This window comes from Musca vetustissima, unplaced genomic scaffold (assembly GCF_032173495.1).
Source record: "Musca vetustissima isolate MV318-11 ecotype Yass unplaced genomic scaffold, APGP_CSIRO_Mvet_v1 utg31629, whole genome shotgun sequence".
In the NCBI taxonomy this organism is placed as follows: domain Eukaryota; kingdom Metazoa; phylum Arthropoda; class Insecta; order Diptera; family Muscidae; genus Musca; species Musca vetustissima.
This window is the reverse complement of record NW_026882559.1, coordinates 153,362-167,131: the sequence shown is the minus strand read 5'-3', so window position 1 is coordinate 167,131 and position 13,770 is coordinate 153,362. Positions and strand designations below refer to the sequence as shown.

Genomic DNA, 13,770 nt, shown 5'->3' with positions numbered 1-13,770 from the left:
TAAGTCTCAGATAATTCTTATCTAGTACCACTGAGGGCATAATATAATATCCATACTACTAATCTATCCGTTTCAGACAATGGAGTCGATTCACAAATGTCCGTTCGTCCGCCTGTCTGACCGGCTGGTGTGCACGATAACTCTTGAAGGGAGTAACAGATTTCATCCGAAATTTGCTCATCGTAACATTTCTTCCCAACTTAAATCAAGTTCAAAGATGAAGAATATTGGTCCTCTCCTTTTGAAAATCTCATAATATGCTTTTCTTACATAGATCAAGTTCGAAGATGCAACCCGTCGGTCCACTCTTTCTGTTATCTCTCACTCCAAGTGTAATTTTTTTGAAAATATGTTAATCCAATATCAAGCCAAGGGAATTTCTTATTTAATCAAAATATTGTAGTAGCATATGCCCGCTACTTCGTTAGCGAATGTGGGATATATTTAAACATGTATTAACATATTATTTTATTTTCACAGAAAACTGCATATGTCTGAAAAACTAAGCTATCCACACATTAAAATCGACCATAAATGAAATTTGAGTACAATTTAGTACCAAATTTCATGATTCGATCTCCACAGGTTCAAATTTAGCACACATTATTTCCAAGTGTACCTACCTCAACCATCCATCAAAACTTCCTGCATACCCTGATCCTACACCCTCACAATGATTCCAAATATTAATTTCAGAATTCCAAGTTTATGGTTCACCCACAATTTAAATTGTACCAAATTTAGTACACAATAGTACGAATTTCCAATACTTCCTACTTAACTCAAATCTACATCCCCACAGTTATCCTAAATCCAAGTTTCAGGATATCAACTCTATCTGTCCACCCACAACTCAAATTGTACCAAATTTAGTACACAGTAGTAAGAATTTTCAAAACTTCCTACATTCCCCAATCCTACACCCCCACAAGATCCTAAATCCAAGTTCCAGGATTCCAACTCTATCGGTTCGCCTATAATTCAAACTGTACCAAATTCAGTACACAGTAGTACCAATTTCCAAAATATTCTACATACATCAATCCTACACTCCCACAGTGATCCTAGGTCCAAGTTTCGGGATTCCAACTCTATCGGTTCACCCACAGTTCAAATTGTCCAAATTTAGTACACAGTAGTTCCAATTTCCAAAACATCCTGCATACCCCAATCCTACACCCCACAGTGATTCTAAAGCCAAGTGTCAGGATTCCAACTCTATCTATGCACCCACAATTCAAATTGTACCAAATTTAGTACACAGTAGTAGCATTTTCCAATACTTCCTACATATTTCAATCCTACACCCCAACAGTGATCCTAAATCCAAGTTTCAGGATTCCAATTCTATCGGTTCTCACACAATTCAAATTGTACCAAATTTTGTACACAATAGTACGAATTTCCAAAACATCCTTCATACCCCAACTCCATCAAGACCACCAATCCAAATCAGAGTTCTAGCTCCACCGGTTCGCCAAATACAAATGGTATACATTTAGTACTTTTCGCACCGTTCTAGTACGAATTTCCAAAAACCCAGCCTTATCTGTTAGATTTGGACCAAGAGTGACTCTCACCCAAAATTTTAAGATTCTACCTTAAGCCGTTTCGTCTGGGGGTTGATGAGTCGTTAAGTCACTCAGTCAATCACTTTACTCTTTTATTAGTATAGATTGTACATTTTTTTCCACATCTAGATTAACTCCGAATATGGGACTTATAAGTTCACTCGTTTTGGTAGCTCCCCACCATCACATTTTCGATCTAATTAAATTGAGTAGGGCAACTCTACACTTATATTCTCTTCAGTTGTTTTGTGTTTTCATTGAAACCGGGCGCGAGTAATTTATCGGGAGTTTCGCGAGTGGTGTTTTCTTTAATTTATATTTACTTAAAACTTTAATTATAATTACTTAAAAACAATCCAGTGAATCCGATATTGTTGTTAAAACTGTTAATTTGATCGCGTTTTTAGTTTTGTGCTTAGTTTTTATTTTCAAGATGGCCGCCCATCTACGTTCTGTGCTTGTTTTCCCCTTTGTGTGTTTGTGTTCTTTTGTCATTATTTTATCATTATTCCTCCTTGCAAATCTAATTTATTGGCAAAGTAAAATGTGTTTGATTCGAGTGTTTTAATTAAATTTATCAAAATATTGAAAATATGATTATTTGCCAATATAAAATGTTGTGTTAAATACAATTGGACTAAGTGTTTTTTCTACCATTTGATTTGGTTTCGTTTGTTTACGTTTTTTGTGTCATCTTCGGTCGTCTGAACAATCGTTGTCGTCGCAGTCTTCGTCGCCGCTGCAGCCGTCGCCGTTTGATCTCTATGGCTCTCGTGAGCTTAGGAGAGTAAAAAATTGGATATGAGGTTTTCTCTCAGGTAAGAATTTTATGTTGTTTTTTAATATCACTTGTATAGATTGGCAGGGATGGGAAAGTTGATTTTATCATTCAATAGACTAATGGGGCCGAAAATGTGATAATCTCAACTACAATAAATAAAAATAATGAATACTAAGAAATTAATACGAACATCACACTGTTTTTCATCGAAACTTTTCACTGTCAGTTCACTGCTTTATCCAAACTTTGCAAATCGTTATATTTTGATCAAACCTAGATTAGCCTCGAAAATGGCCAACGCAGACTTTTGAGGGCAAACATGTGTACAGTACCAAATTGTGTATAAATTATTAAAATCGTTTCGTATTGGAATTGTACCAATTGTAACTTCAGCATTATTTTTGTTTGATAAATAAAAAAGTCTATTTTACAATTGTGCTAAAATTTATTGAAAATGAAATGTGCTTTTTTTGTTGTTGTTTTGCTTTTTTACAGTTTTATAGCTTACATTCAAAAGAATATTTGACTAATTGTATCAGCCCACTATTAGCTGAATTTAACAAATTTCCACTAATGAGGTAGTAGCGGTTGATTTATAGTATTTGATTTTTTATTTCATTTACATACAATTCGTGTACGTTTGTTCTTAATTTAAATATAAACCATTGAAAATAAAAATAAAAGAAAAGTATTGAATTTGTTTTAAGGTATAATTAAATAGTTTTATTGTTAATAAAATTAAAAGGAAAAGATAACATAATAACTAAAGACACATTTATAGTTGTTGAAATAAAACATAAAATATTACAATAAATAACAAATACTTGTAGAATTAGCCTATAGTTACTTAGGTAGATTGTGTGTTGATTAGCAGGGAATTGAAATTCAATTCCGCTACCATATTCTGTTTTGTTTTTGATAAAAGCTAAAATTTGTGTTTAAGGTCAAAATTGTTTGCATATTTAGAATTTAAGACCAGCTTGTACTTCAGCCATGATGTTGGCCGATTTCTGCAATTGATCAATTTCGGTTTGGGTCAAGATTTGCTTGACGACATGGGTAACACCATTGGAATTCAAAACACAGGGGAGGGACAAGAAGACATCCTTATCGATACCATGTTCACCCTGGAACAAATTAAAAGCAAAATGTTTAGTATGGGATGTTACACATTTGGCACAAAGTTTCAACTTACCTTAACAGAGGTAGAAACGGCAACAATTGCACTGGTATTTCTCAAGATGGCTGAGGCCAAGGAGGCTGTGCTCAAACCAATGGCCCATGAGGTGTAACCCTTTAGCTTGATAACTTCATAGGCAGAGTCTACAACCTGTTTGTGGACTTCGTTCCACTTTTCGGGATCTTCAGAGGAGCCAATGTTGGGGTTCAATTCACGCAAACGAACACCGGCAATGTTGACACCGGACCACACTGGTACAGAGCTGTCACCGTGTTCACCAATAATCCAACCGTGGCAGGAGGTGGGAGCAACACCCAAACGTTGAGACATCAAGAAACGGAAACGGGACGAATCCAAATTGGTACCGCTACCAATGACACGGTTTTTGGGCAAGCCAGACAATTTCCAGGCAACATAGGTCATAATATCGACGGGGTTGGAGACCATCAACAAAATGGTGTCGGGACTGTTTTCAACCAACTTGGGAATGATGTTCTTCAAAATGTCGGTATTACGTTGGACCAAGGACAAACGAGATTCGCCCTCCTTTTGTCTGACACCGGCGGTGACAATGCACAATCTGGAATTGGCCGAATCGGCGAAATCTGTGCTGGCGGTAATTTTGGGATTCTTCAAGAAATTGGAACCGTGTTGCAAATCCATCATTTCACCCATCAACTTATCCTTGCAGACATCCATGAGGCAGATTTCACTGGAGACATTTTGTGCCAAGATACTGAAAGCACAGGCCATACCGACCTGGCCGATACCAACAATGGTAACTTTGTTGCCAGATGAGGGCAAAACCTCGGCAACTTGGTTCATGAGATTATCCTTGACTGAAGCCATTTTATTATTTTAGCGAGCTGCAATGAAAGGAAAGCAAATAGTAGAAAGGTAAATAAAGGATTCTGTTAAAATAATAAAATTATTTATTTACTAAAACCCACAAATATATATAGAGTGGCGACATCTCCTTGGACATCGGAATGCCCTACCTCAACTTATTTATTTTTTTTACAATATACTTTTTAATTATAAAGTTTATTGTATGTTCATTTATTCAAAAACAAACATCGCCTAAAGTGACCGAATGTGCGTAACAATATAAAATAATCTAAAAATGTCAACATGACCGCACATTTTTTTATTATTAATAACATTAATTCTAATTTAGAATGTTCTTCCTTTCCACTTATGAGCCAATTAAATGTCACGTGTGACCTAAATAAAATTCATCCGTATCTGCTGTTGATGAAAACAACAGCGACCCACACTAGCTGTTGCGTTAATATTTCATAGCGGGGGAGTCGGACATGCATAGGCAAACAAATAAACATATTGCTTGTCTAGGATCGCTAGTTATAACCTTCACCAAGGTCAATTTAATGGAATGGTTGAGAAAGTATTTTTAAATATCCAAAACATAGGAAACGCACGCATGTACATATACATACTTATATTGTTCAGCGAATAGCTAGATATTCTCGAAAGGCAAAGAAGATATGCCACGAAGAAAGAGAAAAGTTTAGAAAGGAAATATAAATCTAAAAAATAAAAACCATAAACTATAATTTAGGACCATAGGTAAGCCAAAAAGACATAGGAGGTAATTCTGACTGCATAAGAGCGGTATTTATGTGGGATTATACCGATCCTCCTGGACTGTTAAAGAAAATAAAAATATATATATTTTTTTAAATTTTAAAGAAAAATTCTTTCTATTTTCAAAAAATTGTCCCAGTTTAAATAAAAATCCGTGCTGTCTGAAGTATCAACCACTAAAACCATTGTCAACAAAAAAATCATAAAATATTGAAATATTCATAGTCACATTTGTTGAGATAAGAATAATTTCCTATATAAGATATGGTCTTTTAATTATAAATTCTTATTTTGGGAATAATATTTGAATACTTTTTAATATTTTTGTTAAGAATTTCCCACATTTCTACAATAACAAACGATATGTACGTTTCTATGTAAATTTATACGAATAATATCACATTTCAGTCTCGTGCCTCATAATTTATGAATCATTTGTCAATCAATTGTTTATTAATAGCTTTAAACAATTACTAATCAAATTTCAAACACTCGTCTAATCGCAGCAATTATTGAATGATATCAGTTACACTGATATGATTAGGTATATTTGGACTTGAATTATTATTTCACATTGCATTTAAATGCATAAAACAAGATAGATTAGTTATAAAATATTTGTTTTGTTCATAAATATATAAGAATTATTATCTTATCGTCCCGCATATTGAACTACAACAACAATAAGAACACTCGTATGTTCAGTTTGACAAGTAGACAAATAGTGGATGGGAGAGTTGACAAGGGCAGGGGTAGACGCGTCTATTGAAGTGGGTAGTGAGTTTATTATGTCGGAATCACCACTATGTGACCTTCAACGCATTTCAAAGTCAAATTTTGGCTGTCTGCTGTTCGTATTTGGGTGTGTTTTGTGTTCAGGAATTCCGGGATGTAGTCACACAAGCAGCTGATTCCTGGAGGAAATTTACTGCGCATGTTCCCTTTAAAAAGTGCAAGTGAGTTGTTACAAGGGCATGTTAAGGTTAATAAACTCGTGATGTTGGTAGGAGGATAGTGGTGGAGAAGCAGCGGAATACATTTGTTGTGAAATTATTGAAAGAACAAAATGGCAAGGCAATTCAATGGAAATAATAATAATGGATATAAATATGGATATAAATTGCAAAACCACATTGAATGCTCAGAAAAGAATTCGAATTTATTTCCATATGTTTCACTATGATATCGAAAATTATGGGGAAACAATTTGGATGAGTTAAAATCATATACATACTAAAACATTTGTTATAGTTATAAAGATTTTTCATAGTACATCAAAATTCAAAAGTAGTAAAAATTTTCAAAACCTAAACAGCTATCAAAAATTTATAAATTATGAAATTATTTCATTTTTTTATTTAATAGCCAGGCTGATTTCTGTCTTTTTGATGTACTCAATATGGGTATAACCAACTAGTTCCAAACAATTCTGAAACTGAAATTTGACGAAATGTGTGATAAATATCCTATTCTATGAGAATTATTAGCTTTTCGAGGGTTTTGATTCATTTCCTCATCTTTCTTTTTTAAATAGGCCTATAGGTGCAATTTACAAATTCTACGTTAATGGATTTGTTTTAAATTTATCTGGATGGAAAATGTTTCTCTCAAATAAAAATTTAATGGATTTCAATAATCAGACTATTTATGATATGCATATGTAGAGTTCACTTTCGAAAGCTGTAGAATGCCCTTTCACATATCCTTATTTTATATGTCGTAGGTAGAACCCTTTCTATTCTATCCTGTGATACTCAAGGAGATAAAAATAACTTAGCAAATTAATGTATATATTTAAATTAAAATATACACATTCCAGTCTTGTGACGAAGAAAATAATAATAATTTGTTTTACTTGCATTGACAAAAAAATTAAATTACAATAACAATCACTATGACATCAAAATGAGATCACTGAACGCAAACCGAATATCTCAATTACAACAATAAATGTTGTCCCTCATAACTAAAAATTCTGGTCTGTCTCATGGCGAATGCACTTCGTTGTTGCAACTCAAATTTCTGATTTGTATCTTTGCGGGTAATTATTTTTCTTTCATCTGTTGTTTGCTTTTTTCTTTATTTTCTTTTTTTATTTTATTATTGGTGGAATACACTCACTTTTTTACACTGGGATTCACTACGGTTTCAAAGGAAAATGTTTTTACTTGGGGACGTCTGCACTGTTAGCCGTTTGAAAACGAACTGTTTTGTGAACTGAATTTATGTTTCAATTTGGATTTTTGTTTAGACGGCCGTCTGCTGGAGGAGTAAGTTTTGTATTGTTAAATCTCTTTGTTGGTTGTTTGTACGTTCGATGCGGACGAGGTTCTCGCGCTCAATCACACTCAACTCAATGAGAAGATATTATGCCGGTTATGCCGTTATTTCGTTATTTATAAAGAGCCGCCATACATCAAACAAAATCGTCATCAACACGACCACTACGACGTCATCACTGCTCACTCACTCATAGGGTTTGTTGTGACTCTGTCATGATCTCTTTCTGTGGGTATCACAACCCAATCCAGACGTTCAGACATTTGCCTTACCCCCCAAAACTCCCCGTGATTAGCGTTGGCTGGATATAATGACGAAATTTCTTGGTATTCAATGAAAACAGTGTTCTTTTTGAGTCACACCGAGAGAAGTAACAGACAGCAGCACTCTCTGTTCGTTCGGGTGTACGTGCATGTGGATGTGTGTTTGCGTGTTGTTACTATGGTTAATGCATTCTGCTAACGCACGTCCGTATGGTCGTGACTAGTACTGGTAGTGTTGTTGTATTTTTGGGAAACCACCACTGACTGACTGACTGTTCCAAGGTGACCTTTTGCCGTTGTAGAGACGTTTGTTTGCGAGAGGCCTGTCATGTGGCAAAAGAGCTCGGTCTGTTGTTTGTACGTTTTATGTTTTTTCCAATGTTGTGTAAATGTCACGTTTACAGGAGTGGGGCATTCAATACGAGTATTATACATTTATAAATATAATATTGGTGTGGTATCCATTTTGATCCCATTACAGGCTGTTTAATTATTTTTTAAGTATAACTTTGTCCTATGTTGTAGGTCAAACGACAGGGATGTTTGGTTATCCACATAATTTGTATGTACCTATAATAATATCGAGTAAAACTGCCGGATATCCGATTTTGTGAAGTTTCAGCGTCCCATATAAAAATATCATTTGATTTTGTATTTAACAGGGGACATTTTTGGCCATATAGAGTTTATTTTAATAAAAATTCAAAGAATTCAATTTGAAATTCATAACATTTCACTTGTACTTCGATTATTTCTCCGATTTTATCGACATTTTCGAAGACCGGCATACCTGTGCGAGGTGCAGCTTTAACCTCAAAAATTCCTGAATGGAATCTACGAAACCAAAATTGCACATCATTGGCTGTTACAGTATCGGAACCATAAACACCGTTCACAATTTTAGCCGCTTGGCTTGCACTTTCGCCTTTGTCAAAGAAAAAGTGTAAAATGTACCAAATTTTCTCTTTGTTCACTTCCATTTTTAACTCACAACAGAATGCACCAAACACCCTTCCTACGAGCATAAATCTGAAATTTTTGATCGATACTTTACGAGAAATCTATCAGTACAGCCATTTGCGGAAAAATATTGGATATCTTTTTCCCCAACCTTATATTTTATAAAGTAAAAATGTTAAAAACTTATAATAATTGTTTTTCAATATATGGGATCTTCACAAATCTACTTTAAATATGCTACATACATTATTAACCACCTTAATGTATTACATATTTTTGCTGGAATTTAAAATTAAATTTTATGAATAACAACTGCAATGTTATGCATTTCAAATCAATTGTTACGAATTTCAAATGGAATTTGAAAAATTTCTAATGGATGTTTGTGAATTTTAAATGCAATTCTTTGAATTTATAATGAAATCCTCTAACTCTTTATGGTTCTTGGAAGCATTTTGAAATACTCGAGTTCGTATAAATAAAATATTTGTATGTAGTTCAAATCCTCTTTAATTATTTGTGTTTTTCACTTAATAGAATATTGCATATATGAATAGGAAATATTTTATAATAAGAATTTTCTAAATGTTTTATTTCCAAAAACCAATTATCATGTTAAAATGTTTGCATTATTTTGTATATTTTTAGAATAAAATTTAGATTTTTGATTTTCACTCAAGGCATAACTCTCATACTTATATGTATACAAAAATGATCAATGTGCCAAACTCTACCAAACTGTTGACTTTTGTTTGAATCATTTTTTTGTTTTGCTCAATCCTTTTTCACCTTTCCATAAGCACAGACCACAAAGTTCATTGTACCCTTACGTGTATACCTTTACAACCTCTCATCTGTTTTGTTTGAGGAATTTCACATTGTTTATAAAAGAACAGGTAAATATAAACAGAGAGGAATCCCCCCAAAACTTATGCTCTTATCTTTACAAATTGCACTCTCCAATATTCGAATGAAAAATATTCACATGCATGTGTATAAAATATACATACAGTTGTGCGGCAACGAATAATAAAAAACGTGCGAAACTTAACGTTACCATTTCCTCAGGGTCAACCTGTTTTTTTAAAGACGAGACGAATCTTGCCCACTATGTGGATCATAATAGCATTAATATGTATGTATGTACCTACGAGCAAAGCTTCATTTTTTTTATTCATACCAAGTAGTGTATTTCTAACCTAATTTTCTTTGTCAAAATGTTAATTGAGCATTCTGCTAAAATTCTAAAAATACATATTATATATACTATATAGGTATGTAATGTTCAAAAATTAATTAATACGTTCTATTGTTCCGGGCTCTTCGATTTTCGTTTCTCCCACTGTATTTATCGAAGACAATTGTGTCTCCGAGTGTTTGATAAACAATTGCGACCAAAATCGTCTGTACTCATCCAGTCTCTTCAGATTATTTTTTAACGAATGGCATTAGACCGCATGCAGTCATGTCAGATACGTGCTTAAAATAAATAAGCATTTTTATAGTCAAAATTCTTTAAAAAAAAACAAATATTATTTTTCGAAGGAGAGATGGATTTTTATTAATTGATATTTTAATATACTGAGAATAATTAATTCATACTCTACACATTCCGAAAGAACATACCAGATGTTCTAATATCAATTTCTATTTTATCACGCTGGCAACATGCTTTTTCCCCACTTACTAATATTTGTATTTGTCGGCAACAGTGACTGACACTTTTTTACTTGCTTTTTCTTGGAGAAAGTACAATAGGGAAGACATTTTTCTTTAATAGATCTGTCGGTCAGATATAAACTTTGTACAAAACGGGCCTACAAATGCACTTGATGATTGAACGTGTGTAAACAAAAATAACAAAACAAATTTGTTTCAAGTGATTGAGTCGAAATGAAGATTGTAACTTCAAACTACCACGCATTGAATTATTATTATTATTTTTTGTTCCTTTTATGGATTTTTACTGTTGATTCTTCTGTATAATAAGTTCTGTGTGTACAGTTTGTCAGATGAATGTTTTCAAAGTAAAATCGGTTAATATAATTTACCAAAAATGAACCCTGATAACACCAACACAAATGAACGATGTTTATCAACTTTGAGATTTTGTTTCGTGGATATATTATGCTGTGTATATGATAGAAAAATATGTATATATTAACCCGGATAGAATTGTTTTATAAACATAATATAGAAGACGATGCAACAAAAAATATAAAAATTCGCAGGAAGTAAAATAATATATTCCATAATAGAGTAACTTCTGGTAATGTGGACCATGCTTCAAATGTGGACCACCCCCCATATCTAAGAAAATGCTTGAAATATGCCAATGCCGCCTTGATAAATGTTTTCCTAATTAGTGAAAACAAACACCAAACTTGGTTTTTAATAAATAATTGCAATGTTGAAAATTTAGTAGGTGAAAAATAAAAATAAAATTCTTTTTGGGATTTTTATTTTTTCCGTAAAAAAAACTCTTTTTAGGACTTTTATTTTAACATTATTTTAATAACAAATAACAATAAATAAAAAATCAACTACACTATTTCGTTTCGAAACTTGTGGGCGAAGGTAAGGGCATAAGTAAGTAAGGGGGTTTATACTACATATTTTTGCTGACTGATTTACACCATTTAAATGATAGCTCAGAATTCGATATGCATAATATTAGGATCTCTATGCCGTTTATGGCATCGGTTTCAGTTGTCCCAGAGCTCTTTCAAGACTGTGCTCACTGAAAATCCGTCATAGATAGTGGATGGCACTACCATTCCCAATACAACGGTACATAGGCAGTTGATCAAGATGGGATATGCAAATTGGTATGAAGGGGGAGAAACTTATGGGATGACCTAATATTTTTGTCTGTTTGTCGAGTCTTTATGCATTTTGACAAAATAGTTTATGAAGAAATATCCAGGGGCATGTTAAGAATAAAAACGCTAATACCCGAAAATGTTTGTTTAAAATGTAAATAAAATCAGAGATCCGCACATAAAATATATATTTTTATTTTGCTATAAAGAGATTAAAACGTTTAATATTGTTCGCTCTGTTGTTATGATATCGTAACAACTCTGAATTTCCCAGGGGCATCAACAAAAAATTTAGCTTAACAAGGAAGGACGGACATAATAATTTCAAAAATGAAAAAAATCAAGAATATGTTTTTTCTGTTTCAGCCATTCCTCAAGTGAGAGAATAATTTTTATTACACTCTGAAGGCCTGGCTGGCTGGCTTTTCCCAAAAATTGTTCCATCCAATTTTCGCGGAAATCAATCAACAAAATCAAAAAAATAATCAAAAATCATTAATTTTGGAACAAATTTTGATGAAAATTAATTTGTGAACACAAAATATATTTTTGGGGTCACCTTGTAACCTCATGTGTTTTATGGAAAATTAATATCTGACACAAGGTGGTGCAAGAGAAAATAAATATACAAAACAACGGAATATGGTATCTTCTTTTAGTTGAGGATTTATTCGTTGCACCAACCATCAAAGTAACGAACCCTGCATTACAATTGTGAATAACAATCAATAGATGGCGGCACCGTTAACTGTTATACTGTTATAAAACTGTTATACTATTAATTTTCATCAAAATTTTTTCCAAAATTAATGATTTTTGATTATTTTTTTGATTTTGTTGATTGATTTCCGCGAAAATTGGATGGAAAAACAAAAAAACAATGTTTTTTGTTCACGGATAAAAAATTTTCCGCGAACATTTTTATTATCCGTAATTATAGTCAAGATACCAACCTTACCCAACATTTTCGATAAAATTTTACGGTACGTTACGGTATCGTATATCGTATATATATCGTATATCGTATATTGAGTGAATTTTTGGGAAAAGCCAGGCCTTCAGAGTGTAATAAAAAATTATTCTCTCACTTGAGGAATGACTGAAACAGAAAAAACATATTCTTGATTTTTTTCATTTTTGAAATTATTATGTCCGTCCTTCCTTGTTAAGCTAAATTTTTTGTTGATGCCCCTGGGAAATTCAGAGTTGTTACGATATCATAACAACAGAGCGAACAATATTAAACGTTTTAATCTCTTTATAGCAAAATAAAAATATATATTTTATGTGCGGATCTCTGATTTTATTTACATTTTAAACAAACATTTTCGGGTATTAGCGTTTTTATTCTTAACATGCCCCTGGATATTTCTTCATAAACTATTTTGTCAAAATGCATAAAGACTCGACAAACAGACAAAAATATTAGGTCATCCCATAAGTTTCTCCCCCTTTCATACCAATTTGCATATCCCATCCCAAGAAATCGCTACGAATTACACAATTACTTTATATAAAATGAGTCTGTCAACAGGTTACCGCGGGTGTAATCATTGTAGATTCACATATGGTGTGTTAATTTAAAGTACATTTTCAAAGTGGTATAAAATAAAATAATTTAAAAATAATTTTTTATACCAAATAAGTAATTGTTTGTGGTAGCAATTACCTATTTGGTATAAAAAATTAAAAAAATCGTGCCAATCTTTTTGATACCTGCAATTATTATTTAGCATTTAACACTAACCAAGCGATGAGGCTGTTAAATGTTAAGGCCGTTTTTACATGCTACTCTTCCACTGTGCAGAGTAAGACGTCATATCCGTATCCGCTTTTGGCACCATTAAGCCCTGCATTCCTTTGCTCATATTAATTAACAAAGTTTCACAGTGAAAGAGAACATTTATTTTTGTTTACAAAATTGAAGAAAGCTTTTAACAAATCCTACAATGTACCGGCATTTTAATGGCTAAAGAGAACTGAGCTTTATCGATGCTCTTTGAAAGTCATCTTACAGACGAAGTACATGTGTGCTCGATTGCAAAGGTGTAAGGAGGTATGTCTGTGTGTTCACTGGCGCTGCTGCTCCAGTACGGTGTGTGCAGTGTTTTGAATTGCATTTGTTTTTTTGTTATTGTTCTTGTTTTTGCATTCAATGCACAGAGTGCTGTGGGGCTATGTCTGACATGTGTGTGTGTGCATTTGTGTGGTTATCGGTTGCCCTAAGTGGGGAGGTGTGATCCACTATAACTGTTAGTGCTGGCTCTCTCGCGAGAGATTCAAGTGTGAGTATGTGATTTTTGCATGT

General features: G+C 33.2%; 1 protein-coding gene across 1 annotated transcript; it reads right to left on the bottom strand.

The window, feature by feature from the left end:
- Window positions 1-3,265: 3,265 nt before the first annotated feature.
- Window positions 3,266-4,396, bottom strand: LOC133329029 (L-lactate dehydrogenase). Its single transcript, XM_061537528.1, has 2 exons — window positions 3,548-4,396; window positions 3,266-3,479 (listed from the first exon to the last, which is right to left on the bottom strand). The coding sequence occupies exons 1-2, from the start codon at window positions 4,379-4,381 to the stop codon at window positions 3,315-3,317; spliced, it is 999 nt and encodes a 332-aa protein (XP_061393512.1). The 5' UTR covers window positions 4,382-4,396; the 3' UTR covers window positions 3,266-3,314.
- Window positions 4,397-13,770: the final 9,374 nt, after the last annotated feature.

What these genes read in the sequence shown, in the direction of transcription:
- LOC133329029 (XM_061537528.1), bottom strand. Translation starts at nt 4,381, where the DNA reads ATGGCTTCAGTCAAGGATAATCTCATGAACCAAGTTGCCGAGGTTTTG. An exon ending in CCGTTTCTACCTCTGTTAAG is followed by an intron (nt 3,480 to 3,547) that starts GTAAGTTGAAAC and finishes AATTTGTTCCAG; the next exon opens with GGTGAACATGGTATCGATAA.